At 40.2% G+C, this 25,800-nt stretch overlaps 1 protein-coding gene across 4 annotated transcripts in view; it reads right to left on the bottom strand.

Moving 5' to 3' along the window:
- dscamb (Down syndrome cell adhesion molecule b) overlaps positions 1–25,800 on the bottom strand; it is a 155,042-nt gene that overhangs the window by 3,160 nt on the left and 126,082 nt on the right. Inside the window, exons 12-32 of one of the 4 annotated variants that reach the window (XM_088427068.1) lie at positions 24,244–24,440; positions 18,410–18,506; positions 17,156–17,284; positions 15,517–15,684; positions 14,550–14,620; positions 13,622–13,865; positions 13,292–13,438; positions 12,520–12,675; positions 12,216–12,355; positions 11,949–12,102; positions 11,743–11,860; positions 10,980–11,146; positions 10,689–10,787; positions 10,152–10,340; positions 9,781–10,071; positions 8,503–8,679; positions 8,244–8,274; positions 8,030–8,145; positions 7,781–7,945; positions 6,673–6,873; positions 6,297–6,599 (exon numbers count right to left, since the gene is read on the bottom strand). In XM_088427068.1, coding sequence (XP_088283194.1) covers positions 6,297–6,599; positions 6,673–6,873; positions 7,781–7,945; positions 8,030–8,145; positions 8,244–8,274; positions 8,503–8,679; positions 9,781–10,071; positions 10,152–10,340; positions 10,689–10,787; positions 10,980–11,146; positions 11,743–11,860; positions 11,949–12,102; positions 12,216–12,355; positions 12,520–12,675; positions 13,292–13,438; positions 13,622–13,865; positions 14,550–14,620; positions 15,517–15,684; positions 17,156–17,284; positions 18,410–18,506; positions 24,244–24,440 — 3,360 coding nt within the window. The remainder of the gene's footprint in view (positions 1–6,296; positions 6,600–6,672; positions 6,874–7,780; positions 7,946–8,029; positions 8,146–8,243; positions 8,275–8,502; positions 8,680–9,780; positions 10,072–10,151; positions 10,341–10,688; positions 10,788–10,979; positions 11,147–11,742; positions 11,861–11,948; positions 12,103–12,215; positions 12,356–12,519; positions 12,676–13,291; positions 13,439–13,621; positions 13,866–14,549; positions 14,621–15,516; positions 15,685–17,155; positions 17,285–18,409; positions 18,507–24,243; positions 24,441–25,800) is intronic. The other 3 variants (XM_088427070.1, XM_088427069.1, XM_088427071.1) reach the window with 3 other exon arrangements.

Here is a 25,800-nt window from a genome sequence, read left to right as displayed (position 1 = left end):
AGTTCTAGAAAATAATTCTATAACAACCTAAAACTACTAGTGAAGGTCTTGTAAGCAGTACAAAAACATTCCAATCATATATCATCAGTGTTGCAGGCACCAGGTCTCCTAAACCTTTCGTAAGTACAGCTAATATTACTCCAAAAATGTTCACTTGACTTCAATGACATGTTGAGAATTTGTAGGATTACTCACTTCAACAATGAATTGTTTTAAAACTCCCTCTTTACTTTTAAATAAATTATAAATTACTGAACTAGAGTAAAAAAATCTATTTTTATGACAAAGAAAAGCCACACAATCGTAATTGTCCAATCCCTGAGGTTTAATGATCACTACAACTCATAAAAAAATAAGCTAATGATGACATTGAGAAGACCCACCTACCCTTGCAATTCTGCCCATTCTCCATGTTTCCCCCTGTGGAAAGTACATGCTGCTAGCAAGTCCGGGTTCTGACATGTTAAATTCTCTTGCTTAAATCAATACCACACCTAGAGTTGGAAATCTCATTAAAGTCCCGTTCAGACTGTGACACAGGTTCACTTAGGGCTTAAGACAATGGGATTCACATTACATTATTCTAATCATATTCCACCCTTCACACTGTGAATCTATCTAATTTAATAATACACGATGGAGGGAAATTGGCGCATAAGGGCAACTGAATTTACAATCTAATCCTCAGTCGCACTGCGCATCATGATGAATCATTGTTTTTACTTTTCCTGTGACAATTACACTTGTTGATAAAGCTCTGACTGGTTCGATGAGTGGTACTCAAACGTGTTACACCTACAAAAATATTTAAGTCTCAAAGGAGTTGTCATAAAAAAAAAAAGTCCAGGTACTCAAACGTGTTACACCTACAAAAATATTTAAGTCTCAAAGTAGTTGTCATTAAAAAAAAAAAAAAAAGTCCAGCCCTGGCTGGCATTTTCTTTCTTTGGTATTTTTCACTGACCAGCACAGTTAGAAAGGGCGTTTGCACCATTGTGAGTGTCAGTATGGCCAATTAGTTACCCAGCCAATGGAAGTGGCTCCTCTCATTCCCTTTGAAATTAGCATGCTACAGGTGCACAATCTTTGATGTTGAGGAAATAGACTCAAAGATCGAAGCCCCCAAAGTATGACTATAAAGAACAAGCGAAAATGCATGCTAATAATTCAGAGCAGCCGCATCACTCATTGTGGTTTTGTCACACAGCACATGCTACACAAAGAAAGAACACATTAGCTTCACTACTGTACTGCGGTCTCCTTACGTTTGGTCTAACAATGACCTTGAAGAGTGGATTAAAGGATTTGCATACATTCCAGGTACATCTCTATTAATGGTTATAATCATGGGGAATGCCCCAATAGGGATAATTGACTTGAATAAAGACAGAAGCCTGTTGTAGATTGAAAGATAGCTGCAATATCCACCAAATTGCAAAGTGATGAGATGTGAAACTGAATTTAACACACTGTTAATTGGCTGCTGCCCTTCAGTTCAGTGAAATGCTCGTCATAACAACTGTTAAGGTTGAAGTTTATGTGCAAAGTGCAGCAAAACGATTTTAAATAGAACCTAACTCAATTAAAGAGCCATCAAGAGAAAATATATAAAAGTCTTGGACCAGTGGTGATCAGATTGAAAGTGTATATTACAATGTCAATTCTAACTTGACTGCCCGGTGGCTTTGAACTATTTCTGTCTTATTGAACTGTGCTGAACTGACCTCAGTGGCCACTGCTGACATTCCTCAGTGCAATCTGGTTATCTGACACCAGCACTGACCATTCAATGACGCCTCACCAGACCGTGAACCAAACAGACTGAGAACCAAACAGGCTTTCACACTGATTGACACCAATGTGTCTCCGAGGCGCTGTCTTGGAAGGTTTTAATGAGAGAAGTTAGCGTGACAAAGAGTCCTTGATTCCTTGGTGATATGAGCTGCTTGTACCGGGCACTAATGGTCAAGACATTGAGAACGAGACCTGAAATTGGAGCGATGGATCGGATCCCATTTCCTCACTGTGATGTTTCACACACACACACACACACACACACACACACACACACACACACACACACACACACACACACACACACACACACACACACACACACAGGATGTGTAGGGAGATTGAGTTGCTTTTTGTCTGAAGCTAAATTTCCAGATCCGCATTGGCAGAGCAGCGTTAAATACATTTTTTGCCTTGCCATCAGCATGCAAAAAACGTGATGGGCTCCATGCCTTTTTCAGTTACAAACCACAGTGATATAGGATTTTAAAGGGTGATGCTATACATATTGCAGTCTGCTATATGGGCAACTCTTCAATTTTGGAGGAAAGGATGCATAGAAAACAGATATTCTTGTAATAAACATGCTAAAAACAGAATGTCAATTACTAAAAATATAAAAGACAAGATCATACTTGCCAATTATGCTGACTATTAAAGGGATACTTTATATTTTAGCCACTTTCAACTAAAAAAGTTAATACTTTTTTCCCAAATTATTTGATAACAATATTTTTCATGTACAATTAATACCTTTAAAAAGCATTATTCCTCTAGGCTGAGCCAAGATTGGTTGTGACCTGATCTGTGAATAAATATGTCACTTTCAAATGACAGTAAATGGTAAAATGTGTTTTTAAAGGTAATAACTGTGCCATGGAAATAATTTAGTGAATGAAGTTAATCGTAGAAAAAACAAAGTCACATTTTTAATGCCAAAAGTGGCAAAAAAAAACAAAAACGTATCCTTATAAATATATTTTTGTGGCAAGACAACCAATTAGAGAATGGGAGAAAAGGCATCATGAAACGAAGACCCTAGACTGTTTGCTAATAAAGTACAGTGTGTTACACTGTGTGTGTACACTGTGTTATCCCCGGCATCATTTCCATATAAATCGTCTTCTTACTTCTCACTTTAACATCACTTGCAATCTTGGGACCCATGGCTAATCCTTTCAAATTTGAATTAAGCAGTAAAATGCACTATAAATACAGTTTTGTAACCTCTCACAATCGAACAATGCCTTACCGTTCAGCCATTTTTGAAACAAGTGAGGCTGACCAATAGCAGACCACCATCTCTGTGAGGCGACGCCGGCCAATAGCAGACCAGCATTGTAGTCACATGTTGCATGGAAGAAGTTAGACGACGATAGTAAATAAGGTGTTCACTCTGGTGAACGAGAGGGTAGCTTCCCAACGCCTTAACTTTGGGAGATGGGACCTGACTGTTGTTTATGCCTATGGATCAAACAACAGTTCAGTGTAATAACCCTTTTAAGAGTCCTTGGAGGGTATGCTGGAGAGCACTCTGTCTGGGGACTACCCCATTCAGTTGGGGGACTTCAGTGCTCATGTGGGCAATCACAGTGAAACCTGGAAGGGTGTGATTGGGAGAAACAGTCCTGATATGAACTGGATCGGTGTTCCGTTATTGAACTTCTGCATTTGATACAGATTGTCAATATCAAACATCATGTTCAAATGCTAGGAGTAGGATACCATAGAACTCGGACACCATAGGCCGCAGTTCGATGAACGACTTTGTGGTCGTGTCATCGGATTTGCAGCCGAATGTGTTGGACACTCAGGTGAAGAGAATGGCGGAGCTGTCAAATGACCACCATTGTGTTGGCATCGATGGTGGGAGGGTGCCGCTCAGACCTGCCCGATGCAAAGTATAGCTGGGAACATCTAACAGAGTACCCTGTTGATACTTCTGTCAGAATTTCTCCCAAGTCCTAGGGAATGGAGAGTACATTGAGTCCGAGCGGATCATTATTTGACCCTCCATTGTCGAGGTGGCTGATCGAAATTGTGGCCGTAAGTGCGTCAGTGCCTGTCATGCAAGAAATTCCCAAACCTTCTGGTAGACACCAGCGGTAAGGGATACCGTCAAGGTGAAGAAGTGCTATGTGAAGGGAATCATATATTAGATTGTAATCATTATGTGCTTATTTCTTGTCTAGAATAGTGTGCATTGCTCTCCATGTATGCAGTCCTAGTTCATCTCGCCCCAGTCCTTAGATAAAGCTGTTGACGCAGGAAAGTGTGAGCTTGGCCCAGCTGTTGGTGGCGCCCGACTGGCTCTTTTTGTTATGTCTTGTAATGTGCAATGCTTTGCTGAATGAATAAAAAGCAGGCAGGGACGCTTGAGCGACGAAAAAGTGCTATTGGCAAAGCATGTGTACGTACGCTAAGCTTTTTTCCCTTTGCCTGGGCAGACAAAAGTCAGTCTTGGCTGGTGTGAGTTACTCTTTTTGCTACTTAGCAGCTAGGCTTGTCCGAGTCTTCTTTTATCGATTTCTCTGACATGCTATTGGGACTTTTTGGACTTTGAGACAAGTGGAGTGCGGCGACGGCGAGTGCTGAGGTAAAAACTCGGCTGTGGCAGGAGTTCGGCGAGACCATGGAAAACAACTTCTGGATGGCTGGATGGCCACCATTTTATAAGAGGGGAGCAGTGAACCAATGGCACTATGTACAGTGGAGATGGGGCACAGCTGACCTCAACAGGACGATGTGAGCCAGTGGGGAAAATATTGTGATGACCTCTGAGTTCCACTGACACGTCTTCCTTTGACCAAGCAGAGTCTGGAGACTCTGAAGCAGGCTCTCCTAACTCTAGGGTTGAATCCACCAATGTAGTCGAAAAAACTCCTTGCTGGCAAGGTCCTTGGGTTGGAAGAAATCTGGCCGAAGTTCCCAGAGGTTCAGGATGTTTTAGGGTTGTCCTGATTGATATGCCTCTATAACACTGCATGGACATCGAGGACAGTGCCTCTGGACTGGCAGACCAGAGTGATGATCCCCCTGTTTAAGAACCGAAGGGTGTATTCCAACTATAGAGGGATCACTCTCCTCAGCCACCCAAGTATAAAGTCTATTTTGGGGTGCTGGAAAAGAGGGTCTGTCAGGAAGTCGAACCTTGGATTCAGGATGAGCAGTGCGATTTTTGTGTGATATTCCTGTCCACGGAAAAGTGGACTAGCTCTAAACCCTCAGCAGGCTCCTCGAGGCCGCATGGGAGTTCGCCCAACCAGTCTACATGTGCTGTGTGGATTTGGAGAAGGCGCTTGACTGTGTAGCTTGGGGAGTTATGTGTGGGGTGCTTCGGGAATATGGGGTCCTGAATGCCCTCAAACGGTCCCTGTACTCGTTTGGTCCCTGTACCACCATTGTCAGAGTTTGGTCCGCATTGCTGGCAATAAGTCAAATTCATTTCCATTGAGGTTTGAACTTGACCAAGGCTGCCCTTTGATTCTGTTCATTAGCTTCATGGACCGAATTTCTAGGTGCAGCCAAACCGTTGAAGGGGTCCAATTCAGTGTTCTCAGAATTGCATCCCTGTTTTTTGCAGATGATGTGATGCTGTTGGTGTCTTCAGAACATGATGTCCAATTCTCATTGAAACGGTTTGCAGCAGAGTGTGAAGTTGGAAACGGGTGGCATGCCCTCTCTGTGTCGGGAATGAGGTCCTGACCCAAGTGGAGGAGTTTAAGTATTTTGGGGTCTTGCTCATGGGTGAGGGTAGGATGTAACCGGATCTCAACAGACAGATCGGTACAGCATCCACTGTGATCTGGACTCTGTACCAGTCTTTTGTGGTAAAGAAGAAACTCAGCCCAAAAGCAAAGCTTCTGATTTACAGGTTGAGCCACGTTCCTACGCTCAACTATAGTCACGAGCTGTGAGCCGTGACCAAAAGAATGAGATTCAGGATACAAGCAACTAAAATGTGCTTCCTCCGCAAGTTGTTCTGCCTCTCCTTTAGAAATAGGGTGAATAGCTCGGTTATCTAGAAGGGGCTCAGAGTTGAGCCGCTCCTCCTATGCATTGAGAGAAGCCAGTTGAGGTGGCTCAGACATCTGGTTAGGATGCCTCCTGGATGCCAACCTGGTGAGGGACTGGATGGACTAGACCACACTGACTCATGTATGAAAAGCCCGATTAAGAGTTAACGTGACCAGGAATCCAACATACTAGAACACAAGCTGAACTGTTTCTTTACAGCAGTGGTTCCCAACCTTTTGATCACCGCGGCACAGTCAACGCCTTACATTTTGACTGCGGACCGGGTGGGGTGGGGGGGGGGGGGGGGGAGTGGAGCAAGCTTGCTGTGCACGGTATGGAGGAGTACTACATGAGTACGCTGCCAGGCGCTAGACCGCACAAGCACACAGATTGGATAATTTCACACGGCACACCTGACAATATCTCGCGGCACACCACTGGTTGAAAAATACTGCTTTACAGCATAGATGCGATGGCTTACTTACCTGGTCTGTGCGCCTTGGGCACAGCCATATTCATAACGCGGCTGACATCCTGAGGTTTTGGTGGAGAGGCGGTGAAGCGGCAGATGCCCGACTCGGATGGCGTACTGGATGTCAGGCTGTCAGTGTAGTCATTGGTCCCTGCTGTCATCTGCTCGGATGAGGTGTCAGAGATGAAGCACTCTGTGATGGTGAACTTTGCGTGGCGTAGCTGTTCCTCCATCTTTGCATGCTCATAGGCTCTGGCCAGCTCCTCATAGGTGGAGGAGGCGCTTTCGGTTGACACCATGCTGCTTCGTGCTCGATCTGGGGGGAGTAAGTTTCATATGAAGACAAGCATGAGATACTTTTTACTTAACTTTTTTTTAATGACACACACCTGTGTCCTGTGATGGGCTAACACTGTAGCTGTCGCTCTCCTTGTCTACAGATCCAGTAGCACGCGGCGTGGGAAGTCTCCAGTCAGTGGTCAGCGTATGTGAAGAGCTGGTAGGGTGTGGCCTATTTAGAGTCCACTGGCTGGCGTACCGACTTCGTGCGGCGGCAGGACCAGCTTTGGCAGTACGTCTGGCCGTGGGATCTTGCGGAGAAAAGATGGGTGCCAAATTTATCCTTCCATAAAGATGAGGTACAGTTTACTGTAATATGAATAGTGAAGTTGCTCTGATTGATTTGGTTACGATAGCCCCGTTTCCACCGACGTTATCTGCCGTACTCTACTTGACAGCTAAAAAGCAACAGTGACCCTCATGTGGTATATTTTGTACTTTTGGGTCTTCTGATGTTGCAGAAAGATGCCACACAATGACCATATACCACATGTGGGTTAAATGCCTTCTTTCATGAAAATTAACACATTAATTCTTTCAATGCCAAGCTTTAACTGAAAAGGCAACCCCTAGAGTGCCAGCCGATTTCAAGCATTTTGACGCATCTTTCAAGCCTGAGCCAATATTGTATTGCATGTCTATGTAGACATGGATGATACCATATGAAAGATTGGATTCCATTCCTTCGTCTGACCTTTAGTAATCACTCTTTGAAAATAGGTAATTTGAGCGACACCAAGCTATCTTGGACAAAAGGAGAAAATGAGCTGTTTTGTGAAGATGTGTTTTCTGGACAACTGTGACTTTGGCACAAAAAGTTTTTTTAGTAGCATCTGAAACATCTCAATGGTCCTTCCCTTCGATAAAACATGAACAAAAACAGTGAAAATGTCTTTTGATGGCAAAATAACAGTTCGCATATGTATGTAACAACTTTACTAAAGTGTTGGATTGGCATAGTATTAAGAGTGTCATCTATCCATTCATTAAAAAACAAAACAAAACAAAGAAATGTAGTGGATCAGAATTGTCCCTGGCACACAACCTAAGTATTTTACATGACGGAAATTCTCATTCATGGCACTGAAAGAGTTAAGTATGACAACAACATGGACTGTTTTTAAAAGAAGAAAAGAAGAAATAGAAATGGGCACTAACAGTGGTGGGACTCACTGGTTCCGGGCCTGGCATCGGACACATCCACCAGTGGTCCTGTGGCCTGGGAAAGGGACTGGTAGTGGACTGTATGTGTCACTGTAGATGACTTTTGCTTATTTGTGTCGCCAAAGTCGTTATCCGTCAACAGCACTGTGGATCGGTCATCTTTGTGGTCAGATGAAAAAAAAATGTAGAAAAAAAATAAGAGATTGTATGAAACTATATTTGTTTTATTCATCATAAGGTTACCGATTGTCTCCATGGTATCCCTCTCCTCAATAAGCAGCTGCGCTCTTGGAATATCAATGTGCATTCTTAGTGTCTGTTGTTGCTTGTTCACATTTTCTGGTGTCCGTGTGTTCTTACTGTGCACATCAATGAGAGAAAGAAAAATGCATGCAATTATTTTTTCCTTTTCCCTTGCATTGTATCAAAAAATAGATTAGGATGAAAAACTATTCACCTCATTAGCATTTCTGCTAGGCTTTTGGCATCTGTGAAGTCAACAATGAAACTTGTGTTAATATCATAATAAAAAGATCAACATTGATAACAGGCAGTGGATATGATGGATAGTTGTTGAAAGAGAATGTTTAAACTTTGTCATGATGGTCGTTGATGCCGATGCGATGGTTCAAGATTACCTATAATTGACGCGTAACCTATTTGTGTGTGTGTGTGTGTGTGTGTGTGTGTGTGTGTGTTAAAGTGTTTGGGCCAACCTCTGAGTCTTTTGAGTCTCTGCTCCCTGCGTCTCCTCTTTAGCACCATAAGCATAATGAATACCAGGACAGCCACCACCAGAATAGATGTGATGGTCACCACCATTTTCAGACCTCCGCTACCTGACATGTTGTCTGAAATGGGATCACCTGTTTTCAGCAGAGGGGGAATTGTACCTTGGAAACAAAACAGATTTAATAGTGGTGTTAGTGACTTCAAATGGAAAAGAAATAATTAAAAATTGTGGTAAGCGAATTTAACCTTTTGTTCAAAAGAGTTATTTTGGCTTGTAATTTTGCAAAGTACAATTTACATACACACAAAAAACACCATACATTGAAAAAATGCATATGCATTTGAGCTGCCACGCGCTTGTTGTTCAGTAAAGCAATCAGAATACTTAGCATTTTGAATTTCGAATATTTTTCCCCCTTACGATTACAGTATTTTAGTTGAATTGTGCAATAAGAAGAATGATTCTTCAAGATTTAATCAATATCTATTGTGTTGTATTTGTTATTTGTGGAAGAAAGGCCAGATATAAATGTGTAAAATGCAGGAAAAAACCATTGTGGAGAGTATATTTGAAAAAAGTACATATTCTCTGTTTATAGCATTTAATGTATTTGTCTCCTGTACATTGCCTCCATTTAGAGAGAAGATTTTGCCTTGAAGCATGTGAGGCTCAAGTTGAATGTTTGCTTTTACTCCAGCAGCTGAGCTCTCTAACTGACAAGCTCCCCCACAAAATCATGTTGGCCCACACAGAGAAAATCACATCCACACACTCACATGCCAACCTGACAGGCAGTTAAACTTCTCAAGCAAAAGCCCTCAAAGTAAATTAATGAGTAGTGTGAAGTGTGGCGTTCTCGTCGGCTCCTGTCTGTCGGCTTTAAAACGTGTCCTCCCAGTGTGAATGGCACAATCTGTGGCTGCACAATAAAGCTATACAATTAATCATGAAGAGAGCTGCTTTCTTAGTCCATTGGAAGCGTGACAATTGTACAGTACTGTATTTCCAAACTTTAGAGCACGCGGCAATGATGTGTGGGCATGGCTACTTCTGCTCGCAATTTAATGGAGAGCATGGATACACTATCTATGTACAGTATGTATATATATGTGTGTGTGTGTGTGTGTGTGTGTGTGTGTGTGTGTGTGTGTGTGTGTATGTAGAGAGAGAGAGAGAGAGAGAGAGAGAGAGAGAGAGAGAGAGAGAATGTATATTTATTTCAGCACTACTGGAAATGAATTGTCAAGAATGTCAAACTCACTTCCATCTGCATTGAGTGTGGCAAAGGTCAGCTTCTTTTCTGCCGATCCAGCACTGTTGATGACCCTCATTTGCAAGTCGTACCAGGTGGCCTCTTGCAGGTCATACAGAATATAGCTCTTAGTCAGTGATGTGCGCTGAGCTGTGGTCCAGGTGGCCGAGTCCACGGCTTTGTATTCGAGTATGAAGGAAGTGATTGGACAGCCGCCGTTGTTCCAGCCGACCAGATTGAGTCTGGCCCGCGTGGAGTTGATGCTGGTGAAGAGTTCATGTTCTTTGGCAAATTGCGGTTCTGAGAAGCAGAATCACAGATGGTACAACAGAAGCTTGGCTTTTTAACTCAATCATCATCCACCTATCTATCCACCGTACCTTTCCCATGGGTTTTAGCTTCAATTATCTCACTGATTCGGCCCGGCCCAACAGCATTCTGGGCCGTCAAGGTGAATTTATACCAGGTGCCACACTTTAAGTTTTCCAGACGGTACAAACGCTCGCTGGGGCTGATGGGGAAACTGCCCCACTGCTCACTATTGTCCTCTGAGTACTGCAGGATGTATCCTGCAAATAAAGATGGCAGAATATGTCTGCAAATTATTTTCCTATTTTATTTACCGATATGTTTGTTCGATAATGCTAATACTGTTCTTCTCCAGATACATTTCCGATAGCGATTGCAGATAAATGACAAAAAACAAAACAAAAAACCCCCAGCAATCGAGTCTATTTTTTTCTTGTGTTAGTCAGAGATACTTTTGAACAACAAATGTAAGGATGAAGTGAAAGGATTATTATGGTCAAATATAAGACTTTTAAAGGAATTGCAGACACTAGATGAAGTTGTAAAATGTGTTTGCCAAATCTACATTTATATACATTTTTGTAGAGTAACATGCCGGTACGTCTCACCCCTGATGGAGCTCCCACCATTGTCTCCCGGTATCCATGACAGCGTTATTGAAGTGGTGGTGGTCTTGGTCACTGTGAGACGTGGCTGATCAGGAGGCACTGGGGATATAAGGATAAAGACGCTTCAATGCATGATGTAAGATTTTGGTATTACAGTGCAGTCTTGTAATGCAATTATAATGGACATCCATTATGCACACATTATTCACGTATAACCTCTATTGTTTATTGCACAACCCGTATTGTACTCGTACTATGCATTCACACAATAATCTGTAATCAATGTCTTGCCTTGAACCTGCAGGTTTAGCGTGATCTCGTCCGAGCCCCAGTTGTTACTAGCCACACAGCTGTAGTTGCCGGAATCCTCCGCTTTCACTGTGCGGATGATGAAGCTCCCATTGGTGTGGACGCTCCGTCGACCATCTACCAGGACAGGCGTAGGAGTCCCATTGGTGCTGCAGAAAACAGATTGGATAATAACTACCATACAATTTAATGTCCAAATTACAAACCAAACTATATCACAGTACATCTGTGCAAATGAATGTATCCTTAACACTAATTTTGTTTGGGAAGAATATTCTGTTCTGCGTACTGCAGTATGTGCTTAGTGTGCAGACTGACTGTCAGACCTCCCTATCCAATCTTTGTTCTGTCAGGCAACAGAGTCCCAAATTAGACATTGCAGGTTGCATGGGTTACGTGGAAACATTTAATAATTGATTTTCCAGATCATTAAAAATTTGTTTCACATATCAATTACCTGTTGCACAGTAATGGCAAAATCACAACAGCTACGAGTCATATTAAATGTCTCATTGAAGCTTAGATGAGCGATGAAAAGTAAAACTTGTACTATTATTAATTATTTTGATATTGCTCAGTGTTTTTTTTTTCCTGGTGTTTAAATATCTCTTTAAAGGGGACTCATTCAAAATAGCATTTCATAACATTATTTATACATATTATGTAAAGCAGTATATGTGTGTTTATTCCCCTCTCCAAAACATATTTCTTATGCTGTTTGGTGCAACAAGAACGTATGACTTACTTTCCCTTGAGCCATTTGATTGTGGGAGGAGGGTCCCCAACAGATTTGCATGGCAGGACAATGTCCTTCATCCAAGGAGTTGTAACTGTACCATTAAACGTTAAAATTCTGGCAGGAGCTAAAAATAACACAAGCAGTGGAACAAAATGTTGTAAAAACAAGAAAAGGATGCAAAGGGAAGCCCACCAAGTTACGAGCCACTGCACCTTTAGCCAAAGGCTCCACTGTGATCTTTTCACTGTTGTTGCCATGACCAGCGGCGGTCACAGCCACCACCCAGATGCTGTACTGCCTGTTCCGTACCAAATTTGTGATCCTGTAGAAATATGCATCGGGAGAGGCCTCAAACTCACTCATCACCTGCAATTTGGAAAGGAGAAGAGATTACTGTAACTCTGTGGAGCCAGAGTATTGTGATGACCAATGCAAAAACTAAAAAGTAACAAAGTGAGAATCCTGTGGCACATAAACACTATTACCATCGGATGCAGGTTCGAGCAGAAGACAATGTATTTTCTGATGATGCCGTTGAGCTTAAGAGGAGGCAACCAGGAGACAAAGACCACCGTGCTGCTGGAGGCAGCAGCTTTCACACCCGCAGGGGGACCAGGAACTGGAATAGACAGAAATGAGACATGACACTTTAGACATAGTTACTGGTGGATCTCATTAGATGGCTAGAAGCCACTCCATGTAACATAAGTTGATAAAGTCATGTGAGAAAAGAAAACTTGATGAATGTTTTATATATAATACATGTTTGTTTTGCATTCTTACCGTCCTCTTTGGTCCGCACGTAGATCTGTTCACTTCTTACCCCATCTCCAGCATTAGTGAAGGCTAACACCTGAATGCTGTAGTTTGTGTACTTCTCCAGACCATCCAGCTCCAAAGATGATTGGCTGGCAGTTATGTTCCTGATTTCTCCCAGTTCTAACACATAAGGGGAATGACTTAATGAGCCCAATATGCTTAATACTCATTGAGGTTTTATCATGACGAATGCAATGCTGATGACTTTATTTACATTACAAGCAGTGGTGTGTGTATTGCATTACAAAAGTAACATAAGCATATATATACTTATAACATGCTAGTGTAATGCATTACCGTACCCACAAAAAAATAGTCATATTTTACTTGGTACATGCACTAACTGTTTCTGCCAGCAGCATATGTATGCATCACTATGCTGTTAAAACATGCATCACCATGCTGTGAAGCTAATAAAGGGAGTATTTCAAAAAATGCAATAGTATTTTAAAAAAATAATGCAATAGTAGTGTATGGGAGTGCAGTGTAGTTGTGTAGTGTCAAAAGGTTGGGACCACTGCTCTACAGTATAATGATGCAACAGTGCCCCCCAGTGCAATACTTATGAAAGCCCAGCATTGGAAAAAAAAATCTAGTCTTTGGGTGTCTATGAAAGCGCTATATAAAAGTGATGCATTATTATTATTATCATTATTATTATTACTTTTTCTGTTGGCCTCAACTGCAATTAACTTGCATTAATCTTTGTATCATGTGACAATCTCTATGTTTATACCTCCATCAGGTAGATTTGCCCAATAGATGACTCTGTAGCCCTGCAAGTTTCCATTTAGAGATTCCCTCGGAAGCTGAATCCAGGAAAGGGAAATGACCTCGGGGGACTTGGCTACAGCCAGCACATTTTCAGGAGGTCGAGACGGCACTGAGAAAAACACACACACACACACACACACACACACACACACACACACACACACACACACACACACACACACACACACACAAACATGAGCATCTTCCTGCATGCTTCAACACAAAATAACACACACACACACACACACACACACACACACAAACGACATGCAGAATTACATCCCATACTTACCATCCTCTAACGTTTTAGTGACCACCTGCTGCGATGACGGACCAGTCCCGGCCCGGTTCGCCGCTTGGACAACCACGCTGTATTGCGTGAACTTCTTCAGGTTGTCCAGCACAATGCTCTCCATCGTGTCCCCTGTGGTGTCCACACTGATGATGGTGAACTGGTGACTTCCACCAGGGCTGTACTCCCTGTAGCCCACCTGGTAGCCTCGGATCACTCCGTTTTGCAAGTGCTTGTGGGGAGGCTGCCAGGATGCGAAATAAATACAGGTAAGCATCATGTACATTAAGCCCTTACTGAGTACATATTTTTTTTAAAACGCGGCAAGTTACGGCACTACAATTACTTGCTTGGACTAGGATAATATAATAGTTTCGCTACAACTTGGACCACAAGTTCGACAGACTGTCTTATACTTGATTCACATGAGTCTTTTCTTATTCCTTTGATCAAATTCTGGCAGGTGGCCCTCATTGCTTTGACCATTTTTTTCAAGGCCAATCCTAAATTTTTTGGCGCCCTATTAGAAAATTGATCTCTTCTACAATTTCATTTAATGAATGAATTTCTTCTCCAGACGTAATAAAGCTTGAAGAGCTTGTAAATATGCTATGTGTGCATCTATCATACCTCAATTGATAACACAGTACTAAGGTTAAGGTGTGTTATTATAGGCCTTTTTTGTTATCTTCAAACAAAAAACATTTCTACATTTTCTTTTCATTTTTATTAAAAGCCTGTTTTTAATTAAAAAAACAATCATATGACCATTTTCAAATTATTAGAAGCTACAATATTTAATAAAAAAATAAAAAGTAAAACTCTGATAACCTCCTCTTAAAATAATAATTTTAATAATAATGCTAATAATAATAATAACAACAATGCAACAGGCTCATGGTTATAATGCCCTGAACTGTCACTATACCTTCCATGAAACTTTGATGCTCTGTGGGGACGTGGGCTCCAGAGTGACATCTTGTGGAGGGCCGTCAGGAGCTACAGAATAAAATCGAGCAAACAACGTTAAACAGGCGTTTGAATTTTAAATAGGACAGGTTATAAAGCATTAAGGGAATCTTAATTTGAATTTCCACTTTAATTTCACTAGAGGGTAGTGTCGAGTTAAAAACGAGGTATCAAAAGAGCTCCTTCCTTAATGTGCCTGCTAGCCTAATAGCATTATAAAAACACCAATATTAACATTTAAATGCGGCAAATGCTTTTTCTTACTTTGAATTTCATTACGTTAATTCAATGTGCTCACGGAAGCATAAGTACACTACTCAATAAATTAGCATTTATTAAAGGGGCTTAACACGCCAGAATGGCTTCCATCGTAAAAACTACAAGTGATGGGGAACTCTGAAAAGTTCTTTCAAGTCAAACTTCACTTGCAAGTGATGCATCCGTCTTTCAATTACATTAAGAACGCTTTACTGTTTATTTATAACGGTTTCTCCTCTTCTACCCTTTTGAATGATTAAAGGCAACACCTATTATACATGCCTCTTTTGGCACTGTATTTAACATATTTCTTGAAAAAGTTACTTCTGTCTCAATCCAGTGTCAAACATTAATGGATTTGTTGCAGACTTGAATATACCAATAGATGCATTTTTTTTTTCTTGTTGAGGAAAAAGTAACAGGTTGTACCTTTCCTATGCCATTTGGTATTACCATGTGGGATGATAAATACCACTGTCACAACACACACAGATAAAAGGGGGCAAGTATAAAGCTCAAGCTGCTGTAGGAATACAATATGTGGGACAAACCTAAATAAGACATATGCAAGAGTTAATATTACTGCATTGCATTACGAAACTGCAAATGATTAAGGCCTCCTCGCAATAAACGCCTTAATGACATAAGAGATTAAGTCGCCCTCTAACCGGCTTCGTCCGTAGTGATGGTGAGTTCGTTGCTGGGGATGCTGTTGCCGATGATGTTCTTGGCAACCATGCGGATGTTGTATGTGGAAGAAGGGTGGAGGTCAATGATGGTTGCCTGGTTGAGCTGTGGTGACACATCTTTGGTAACTTGGGCTGAGAGCCATGAAGCTAGAGGGAAAACACACAAAGTCAAGTAATCAGAAATGTTAAGCATGGAGCACTTGAGGCGTTCAGTTGTCAACGGCGCTCGTATATCGCCATAGGCACCTCTTGTGCGAGGGATGGCACGGCGCCATCGGCGCCGAGCATCCAACTGGTTTGATAACGTTGACGCTCGGGCGCCAAATGCGCTCTGTGTGCGAGGGATGCGAGCCAACAACACATGTGTTCTTCATACACAAATTAGGCGGCATCATGTGAGTTCAATTTGAAGGCGCTCCTGTATTGAGAGCAATTGAGAGCAAACGTCTGGCTGTTTTCAAGATATTCACACACACAGTCCACAAGAAGGTAGTGTTTCTCTCTCCCACGAACATGAAAAAAGGCATATGTTGTTTCTCGCGTATAACTGCCACTTTACGCAAAGAAAATGAGTTGTTACTTAAGCTTTTATTAAGAAATCATCCAGTATAATTTAGGAAACAAAATAGGCCTATACTGCCTGGACCAGAAGACATTCATTTTCTACTGTTTTTCATTTCATTTTTTTCATTTTTTCATTTTCTACTATTTTATTCTTCTACTCTGCTCAATTAAGCAGCAGTGGCCAAGAGAAGAAGAGCAACTTCTATGTGATGGCAAAACATACGTATGAAAACAACCTCAAGGGAAACTAATTAGGGTGATTTTTTTTTCTATGGTTTATTTCATCAATTATCATTTTTCTCGAATCACGAGTGCCCGCTGATCCACAAATTCCCAACTCACAAGAGGAATTGAACATTGACAAATGGTAAAGCATGATACATGCACACAAAACATTGACAAATGTGAAAATTGTGGATATATTTGTCATTCTGAAAAACACAAGCGAATATAACAAATGTTTTTGGATCTGAAAAAACATGTGAAATTTGCAAATACATTTGTGGATCTTAAAAACAGCTGAAAACTACAAAAATATTCATGGATCTGAAAAACAATTGAATATTTAGGATGTATTTGTGTGAATGAACAAGGCATGGCAAAAGAAGAGATCACTTTTTCAACTTTGGTGTTTGCCATCTTGAACAGTCACATGATCCCAAATGTGCTTATAAGGTGTTGTTGGCATTGAGCAACCCTCATGGCGCTTTGTGTTTGCCGGGCTATACCTTGACGCAAATTGGATGTAATCCAGAATAAAGGATGCTTATCAAACAAAAAGGAGGAAAAAAATAGATACTATGTTTTTGTGCTGGTACACTTGATATAGGTTTCTGGAACTTTAGTCAAACAGAAAATAGAAAAAAAATAGATCAATTGATCCACTGTCCTGAATTGGTAGCCAGTCAAAAGATCATTCAGATTTCTATAAATACTACACTAAATTCTCAAGTTCAAATGGCAAGTGTCTAAATTCAATTTTTTTTTTTTTTTTTTAATTCTTACATTCTTCATCCTGCTCAAGAGTGGACAGATGATGTTGATTATTATGTACCTGATTTGTTCTTGCACTCAATGTCATATCCTGTGATAGGGCTGTTGCCATCGAAGCCCATGGTCCAGCGAAGTGCTATGGTCCTGTCTTTGACTTCTCGGATCTCCACCTCAGGAGGGTCAGGAGGCTCTTTTGTAAAATGCGAATAAAACAAATAAGCAATTACAGAAACTTTGCTTTGATCGGAGGGCAGATAGAAAGGAAAATGCAATTGTTTGTATTTGCATCTTATCATTTGTTCAGTAAGTGACAAAGGCATAACACTAATTACTGTATTTCTCCGTGTACTAGTCGATAATTTTTTAATCATTTTCAAACTCCATATTGAGGGGGTCGGCTTATACCCGCATAACTCAAAACCATACCAATTTTTACCACATATCTTGGTTGAATAACATTAATTTGAATCCAAAATAAGCAATTTCATGTCATTTATAGGGCTTAAAAATTATTTTATATATATACCTCTAATTTGCACCCATTTTAAGGGGTTTGCACTTTCAAATGCACTTTTGTCAAGCACCGCCTTATTGCTTCTTTGTTGTGAACAACGAGGGTGAGAAATCGTTTAGGGCAACCTGCCACGCTCTGATCTTACAACAGTCCCAAGTAAGATGATCAGCAAATCATCTACGAAGACCTGCATTTCAAACAAATTGGATGGGTCCGAAGATGACTATCTGCGAAAGGGTAATGAGGATGTTCGTGCAAATGACAAGCAGAAAGGAGACTACATCTGGTATTTAAATGGGAGGAGCTATTTGGCCTTTCAGATGATGATAATGACTTTGACGGCTCTTAGATGAATTCACATTCAACTGTGTCAAAAATAAAGTATTGAAACTTCAAATCGTTTAATCTGGCAACGTTAGTTTCAGCATGTGTGTCTATGCACGCGTACATTGCCTCACACTTGACTCATTTCCGCACCCTTTACCACCCCCACAACAGTATGTTTTTTGATATACGATGACGAAATGCGTCTAAAAGTACCGTAATTTTGTTATTTTAATAACACACACCCACGTGTTTTCATTGGACAGCCATAATATGTGTAACCACAAAAGTTTTATACATCTTAGTCTTATAAATACTTGCACGTGTTTTCGTAAAATTCACCCAAATTGAAGTAAATAAGACTTATACGCGAGGTCAACTTGCACACGGTGAGGTGTTCTTTCAAAATAATCTGTAATCTTCTATCAAAACAAGATGAACATCTTTTAATAATAATTTGTTTGCGAATGTTTTCACCTTGCACAGTAAGTTGTATGATTCCTCGATCTTCTCCAAAGGAATTGATGGCGTGGCAGGAAAAGAAACCAGAGTCCTCACGGACGGTGGGCATAATCTGTAGAGAGAAAATACACGTTCCTATGATGATCGTCACGGTTACACAAGAATCAATAAACCTATCAAATAGAATGAGAATTGCTAATTTTGTGGAGGTATGGGGCAAAACTAACACCCAGTCTATTCTTAAACTCCCCTATATTATCCCCTGCATAATTAATAGTTCAAATTATACAGCATTAACTAACGAATTGTTCATCAAACAAGATGCTCTTAATTCTTAGGATTTAGTTGAAATGATAATGGCACAAATAATATACAAAGGATATAAAAATCAACTTTGCTACAGTGTCTAGAAAGCTGTTCAGAATCAGGGAGTTTGGTTGTTACATTCGAAGGGGCAAAGGTGTCTTCAAAAAGGGTGGGGGGGATAAACAGCTAAGGCCTCTAAACACCAACTCGACGTGGGAAGTCGGAACTCACGCGCCCTGTCAGGTTCACCTGTTCGACATTTGTGAGAACCTATACTAAAAGAAGGAGAAAATGCATTTTTTCTAGTTCATGCATGAGGAGAACGGAGAAGGACCGTGCAAGTACAATTCTACAGCGCTCTAAAGCAGCCTCTCTGAACTATCTCTTTTTATTTGATTCCGGCATCTCTAATTACATGACGTTTCCCGCCCTAGAAAGAAAAAAAACATGTCTGTGTGTATGATTAGTGCATGTTTGGCAAAGCACTGTGAGACATTCTGCAAGATATTTTGTGGATAAGTGAAGTGATATCTGTCTGCAGTTAAGCTTGAGCAGGCTGGTCAGGGCTGTCCTTCCCACAGCAAAGTTCGAGACAACTTTCTAATGGCAACCTTCTCATACCAAACATTGTTTCATTGCAGGCAGTGCATCCATTCTCACAGTCAAAGCATTTCTTCATTTCAAGCAGATATATTGATTGTAGAAAATGTATAATAACTATTTTTACAATTATTCTGCTTGGTGTAGTGAAAGAGATCGGAAAATCAGAGTTGTTGACGGGGAGTTGGAAAAGGGTTTTGGCCAAATGTACGTGTTGAATCGGGTCGGGCTGTTGCAAAAATCATCTCTTAGGGTGGTATGTTAGCTAGTGACAATACGCTCGAGACAATACGAGCGTGGAAGTGATGGAAGCAAACAAAAGAGGAAGAGAAGCGCACATTGAAAACATGGCCACTTTGGGGAAAGAAATTGAAGAGGACTTCAGCATGTACTTCTATAAGGTGAGATTGATTACACCACATCAAGCAGAAACTAACCGTGATTGTTTTATTGTTCGTGCCTGGGCAATATCGTTGGCACTCTTTGTTCAAATCTACTTCAATAAGTCCTTTTCAAATGTGAGAAGCAAAATAATACTTCTCCAGACAGGAATTGGGAAAGCAACAACACTCCATAAAACTTAAAAATGCGTCTTTTGTCTTTCATGGAAGGAAAAGACATGCAAGCAGAAACAATGTTTTTTGTTTCACTTGTAGGTTGCTCCTATTTTTTTATGATGTGTATTGTAATTGGCCTATCAATCAAATATATGCCGTATCCAGACTATAAGCCACACCGGTATATAGCCCGCAGCACTAAAAATTGAGCAAAAAAACATCTTTTGCCACGCATAAACCACACTGGTCTATAAGCCGCAGGTATATGGTGGTAATATGAAACTTTTACATTTTCTTTATATATTTTTTAATTGTCGACCAACTGCAACATCCCCTCTTCAACAGACTGAACATGCCTGCATATTTAGTCCCAATATTATATTTATAGAAAATGGATGGATATTACCAACAGAATACCGCAGAGTTAAATAGCAGTTCAAGCTCAAAATCAATACTTCGATAGCATTCTGTCTTCCGTTGTTTAATTGATTATTTTAGTGAACATTGCACACACTGCAAATAAATCATACATTTATAAATACAATCATATATATTGTATACCGTATAGCAAATTTACACGTCACAAACTTTTATACAAGATCTTATTCAATTTATACATTTAAAAAAAATATTTTTAATAATAGATTTTAAAACTCTTTTTGAGCACAGCCATTGATTCACATCTTTTGAGTTCTATTTCTAAGTTGTTCAATAAACGGACTCCTTGAACAGACATTTGCTTGACCAGTGGGGAAAAACCAGCAGACAAGCCGCACTGGACTATAAGCCGCAATGGCTGAAATCATGATAAAAAAAAGTTGCAGTTTATAATCTGAAAAATACAGTATATATTTATGTTCACATTGTTTTTATATTAAATTGTGAAAGTATTCATTACTCTTCAATAAAGCAACCGATCAATCAGTTTATTTTTAAGAATGTAATAATTTTTAAATTGGTCAAAATGCATTTTGTGTCTACAATTGTTTGCTAACAAGGCAATGAAGCCAAAATTAATGCTATTTTTGAAAGAATAATTGGCAGGAACCTTTTAGGGGGAAATCCACCTGGTTTAAGAACCCCTGTTGCTCTGTGTCATTTTTAAAATGACTTTGTCATTTTTAAAATGTTTTGGTCAATTGGCGCTCTGTCGACAAAACAGTACTGATGAACTGCCCACCTTTGTACGTCACCACACAGATTTTTTTGGAGCGTTTACAAAGCAGGCTTAAATGACATGTTTTCTGAGTTATGGATGTGTCTTCCACTTGGGAGGCTGGTTCCACTGTCTTCTAATGCTGCATTTCAGTCATGGGTTCACTGAAATGCATAATGTGCACACGTTTTCTCAATGCATTGTACATGACTAAAGTAAAAAGCAAAGTTTAGAATGATGTAATAATATATTTTTGTGTTATTTTACATTTTGAACATGATTTGAATGATCGTAATTCCCCATATACTTATATATAGTTATTATTTCCCCAAAACCGAAGGCCAAAAGTATGGTGGGTCCTATAAATTGTAACTCAAAAATTAGATTTTCTTTTTGAATTCGACATCATTCGAGGAAGATTGATCAGTCAGCCACATAAGCTGAGTTTTGACGCACAGATGTGCGTTTTTATATCATTGCAGTAATTACCATAACGGAGTAAGCAAGCGATGGACGACAGTTGGCATGAGCAACAAGTGCCTGTTGCAGCTAACAGCAGCTCATGTTAGCTGAGGTTGTTACAGCATTATTTTCAATAAAAAAGTGAGCAAATTGAACCACCGTCCCGAGGCTACCTTTGTTCACACACAGGCATATTACCAAAATCATGTAAAAGTTATGATATCTCCAGCTGATTCAAATAAGACTCGCAAGGTATGCAGCCGAGTGCTACGGTTAGTGAACATGGAAAGGTATTCCATTTGACTCGTTTACTAATTGAGGTCTTCCGGCCACAGATGCTGTGCACTTTCGGTTATTTGGGGTAAAATAAACTCAAACCACATCTTGGGGGAAAAGAAATAGAAAACTAATATATTTCGAGCACAGTTACAATGGAGAGGCGTTCACTGACCTCCCAAATGCGGGGAATCTGACACACACAACTTTTCGTTGATGATGGCGACAGGGGTGTGAGATATACTAATGATTGACCGACTCTTCCAATTTTTGGCTTGAAAAAATGGCAGACCGATGATTCCAAAAGTGAGAGCGGGGTACCGAAAACTGATGACTGATGGAGCAGTAAACTTTTTTTTCAAATGCCCATATCTGGTGATATAATTGTTAATAGTTAGCTGCCACCATGCCGCCCGTGATTCAAACAACTTTATGAAAATTATTTTTGCACAGTTGTATCCAGATGCAGCATCTTTGACAAACTTTATGTTAGTTGCTTCAAACATAATTTGTCATGTTTGAGTGAAAACAGTAAAACGGGCTTCAATTGGCCATCTTCATTAAGTAAATTAAAAATGTTCATTATTAAAGAAGACAGCATTTTGTAATGGTGCTATTTATGCTCTTGAATCAGCACACTTGTCAGTAAAAAAAGACAGATTTTATTTTGGGTAAAATATATTGACAATATGTTCTCGTAAGTGCTAAATGTTGATCCAGTTCCTGACGGGTGGCAAACATCATTCATTGAAAACATACTCAGCCTGGGCGCTTCCATTAGCAACACACTGCTACTTTTCAAATGTCTCTGGAACTAAGAAAAACAAAACGGGAGGAGAAAACTGTTTTGTTGGTAGTTGTACCCAAACCAAAACAAAGATGGCAACATTACTGGAAGGTCCATCCATCATGAAATCGTGTTTCATGATGACAATAAAATACAAATTGAAGTTTTTATTATTGCAGAAAACAAAACTTTTGATCTTACTCATTCAAGAGAATCGATTTTTTTGTGGGGTAAATACTTTTTGATGACATTGTATATCACGCAAACCTTCAGCCATTTCCCTTTCAAAACATTGTATACAGCAATGGAATGTTGCTGATTCCCTTCAGACTTTTTAAGGAAGGCTCTTCAACCTTTTTCTACCTTGAAGTAATATTACGGTTTGTATATATCATCACCTGCTTGTAACCAGTTTCTAACTCTATATCAATCAAAATATTCATCAGTAGAGCTTTCCACTAAAATGAATGTCGTTTGGTGCTTTATAAGAAGGAAGAAACAGCACAGGTATGCGTCTTATAATTGAATAGCCACTTCCCGCTTGCAAAACGAAGCGCGGGAGGTGAGCCTCACATCGCCAGACATGAGCCCATGGAAAATAAATGTTTTTGTTTTCTTACACCTCCACCACATAACTACTTCTTCCACAAGCAAGTAAGCAAGTGACCAAGTGCATGTAGCAACTTTTTGAGAGGAGAGGGTAATTACTTTAAACATGTGCTGAAGTTACATAGTAGCTGGCCGAATTGATGGTGTGTTCTCATTATTTCAGACCTGATCTGTCGATGTAACAGGCTGACACCACAGGGGGCCACGATGGCCAACTTCTCAGGTTGATGACTATGGGTTGAGTCCCATCTCTCACTTGCTTTGATATGTGACATCATGTCTGGAGGATTACCGTAAGGATCCTATTTGGGTAGAAAGCCCAATTTATCAACTGTCAGGAATTGATCTGTTTTTGTTTTTTTTTACCTGTCACTGTAGTCTAGTTCAGGAGGTATGGAAAATAGTTTACGGTGATACCTCTCCATACGAACACCTCTTGTTATGAAAAATTCAGGTTACGAAACGCACCGGTGTAAGAAAAATATTGTCTCTCGTAATGAGAGAAAATTCAAGACACGAAAGGCGACATTGTTGGCATATGAGACGCGAGACACCTGCACTCGTGTCAACATGACTATCATGTAATTAGTTATCATAACCCGTGATGTCTGCCGTATTTGTTACAGTTTGCGATGCATTTTTATAATTTCTTAATATGCTTGCCTGCCCATAAACAAGTGTTTTTCATTGATGTTTATTGTGGTCTTCCCCTTTTCATCTTTACTCGTTTCAGCCACACTTCCCACCGACAATTTACACTGTCGAACTAACAAACCTAAAATTCACATTGTACATAGTAACATAAAAACACATATGTAACATATCACTTTGGGCTGTTGTATTTGACATTAGCATTGTTATCATGTTGTTACCATTTTTGATGCCTTTTTTAAATTTATTAATATTATTCATGAAAGGGTTCCGGAGTGTTTTTGGGGCAAGCGACACATTAGGCTATTTACATGTAAAACGTGGCTCTACTTATGAAAGATTGACATTACAAACTGACTTCCGGAACGAATTAATTTAGGTACCACTGTGTATGGAAAAAGGGAGAGTGGTCATCCCTGTCAGTTTGAGAGGGTTAAACACTCACCACTAGCGTTGAGATGACTTCATCTGCAACCTCCTTGACGGTGACTATGTATCGACTGGTCTCAGGGTTGATGATGCGCTCTTCTTTCTCCCAACGAACCATGATTGGCTTCTCTCCATGTGCTATGCAGCTCATCTTCTTCTCCTCCCCCTGGGTGGCCAGGGTGGTGTTGGGATAGGACGTGATCATGGCAGGGACTAAAATTTGATGACAAAGTGGGAATATGAATTGGTTAGAAGAAAGAGACTGACTGATGATCATGATAAAGAAAGAGTCAATATCAAGCTTCTGAATTTTAAATGAGGATTTGAATGTTCATTTAGATGTGCACCATGATTGGGAGGGGGACTCAATTCAGGAAGTGGCCAATTCCTCACCCAGTTTGCTCTTGTGTCAATATACCCATAAACGCAAGAGGTGTCCACTTCATCAGCACTGGTGGACTGTCTGTCAGTCCGTCGCAAATGGATGCCCGTTTTGGTGACGGACTGAAGAGTGATGCGAATGCTTAAAAAAAAAAAAAAAAAAAAAAAACTACGAATGCGAATGCTTAAAAAAAAAAAAACTACAAACTAAAAATGACGAAATTGCAATTTTCGTCATTGTAATCGTCGTCATTTGTCCATCAGCCCGCCATGATCCTTTTTGTTTACCGAAATATAATTCACCTGACTGCTACATTGCTGCATCTGTATGGATCAAACTGCAAACAGCCTGAAGTAAATGTAACAACAGTCATTTCACAGCACCCGGCGCACTAGATCATATTATGATGCCTGGCAGATGCTGATTTTTGTTCAGGTTTCAGGCAAATAAAAAAATATCCTAGTGAAATGTTAATCTTACTTTACAGTACCTCTGAGCAGTAGAGAAGTTCTGCACGTTCAGTTCAGTGTACTACTTCGATTGGCTCACTTCATTAATTGTTATTCGCAGAAATAACACTAGAGATTTAATTGTAGTTGCTTCCTGTCTTAGTCCTGGTTTCATTTCTTGCTAATAAGAGCATTCTGGGATGGGTTTCTAATAACCAATGAATGCAGGGCAAATTTGCACTTCTTCTCTGATTGGTTCTTTGCCAGGAAATGTAAGATGGACGTTTTTAAAACTTATTTTTAGTACACTCAAGCTCAGCAATACTTTGTTTCACTTGTGGCTTATGCAATGGCTTAAATATAGACGCATTTAGACGAATGTTAATGAAACCATCTTCTCTAGTTGTAGCATGATGATGCCATCCAGTGGCAATGATTTTTAATTGCACTCTCATCCCCTGTATTAAATGTGAAGGTGTAGGTATTATAATCAAGGGTTAAACCCCTTAGCTGGCTTTGTTTTCGTGTCACGCTTATATTACTGTGTTGCATGCCCTTTACAGTGTACACAGACATGGTGTTAACTTTAAGTGTAAATAATAAAACATAAAAAATAATTTGCGACTGAAGAATGATCGACCAGGATTTTTTTTTGTCACATCTCGCCGTCTAGTGGTGGTGAAAGGTTGGTCAAAAATACCCCGGCGGATTGAGGATGGTTTGAGAATGTCGTCTGGTTTGA

This window comes from Hippichthys cyanospilos, chromosome 11 (assembly GCF_059441005.1).
Source record: "Hippichthys cyanospilos isolate Australia breed blue-spotted pipefish chromosome 11, RoL_Hcya_1.0, whole genome shotgun sequence".
Lineage (NCBI taxonomy): Eukaryota > Metazoa > Chordata > Actinopteri > Syngnathiformes > Syngnathidae > Hippichthys > Hippichthys cyanospilos.
Note: the sequence above shows the minus strand (reverse complement) of the source record. Positions and strands in the feature narration are given on the sequence as shown.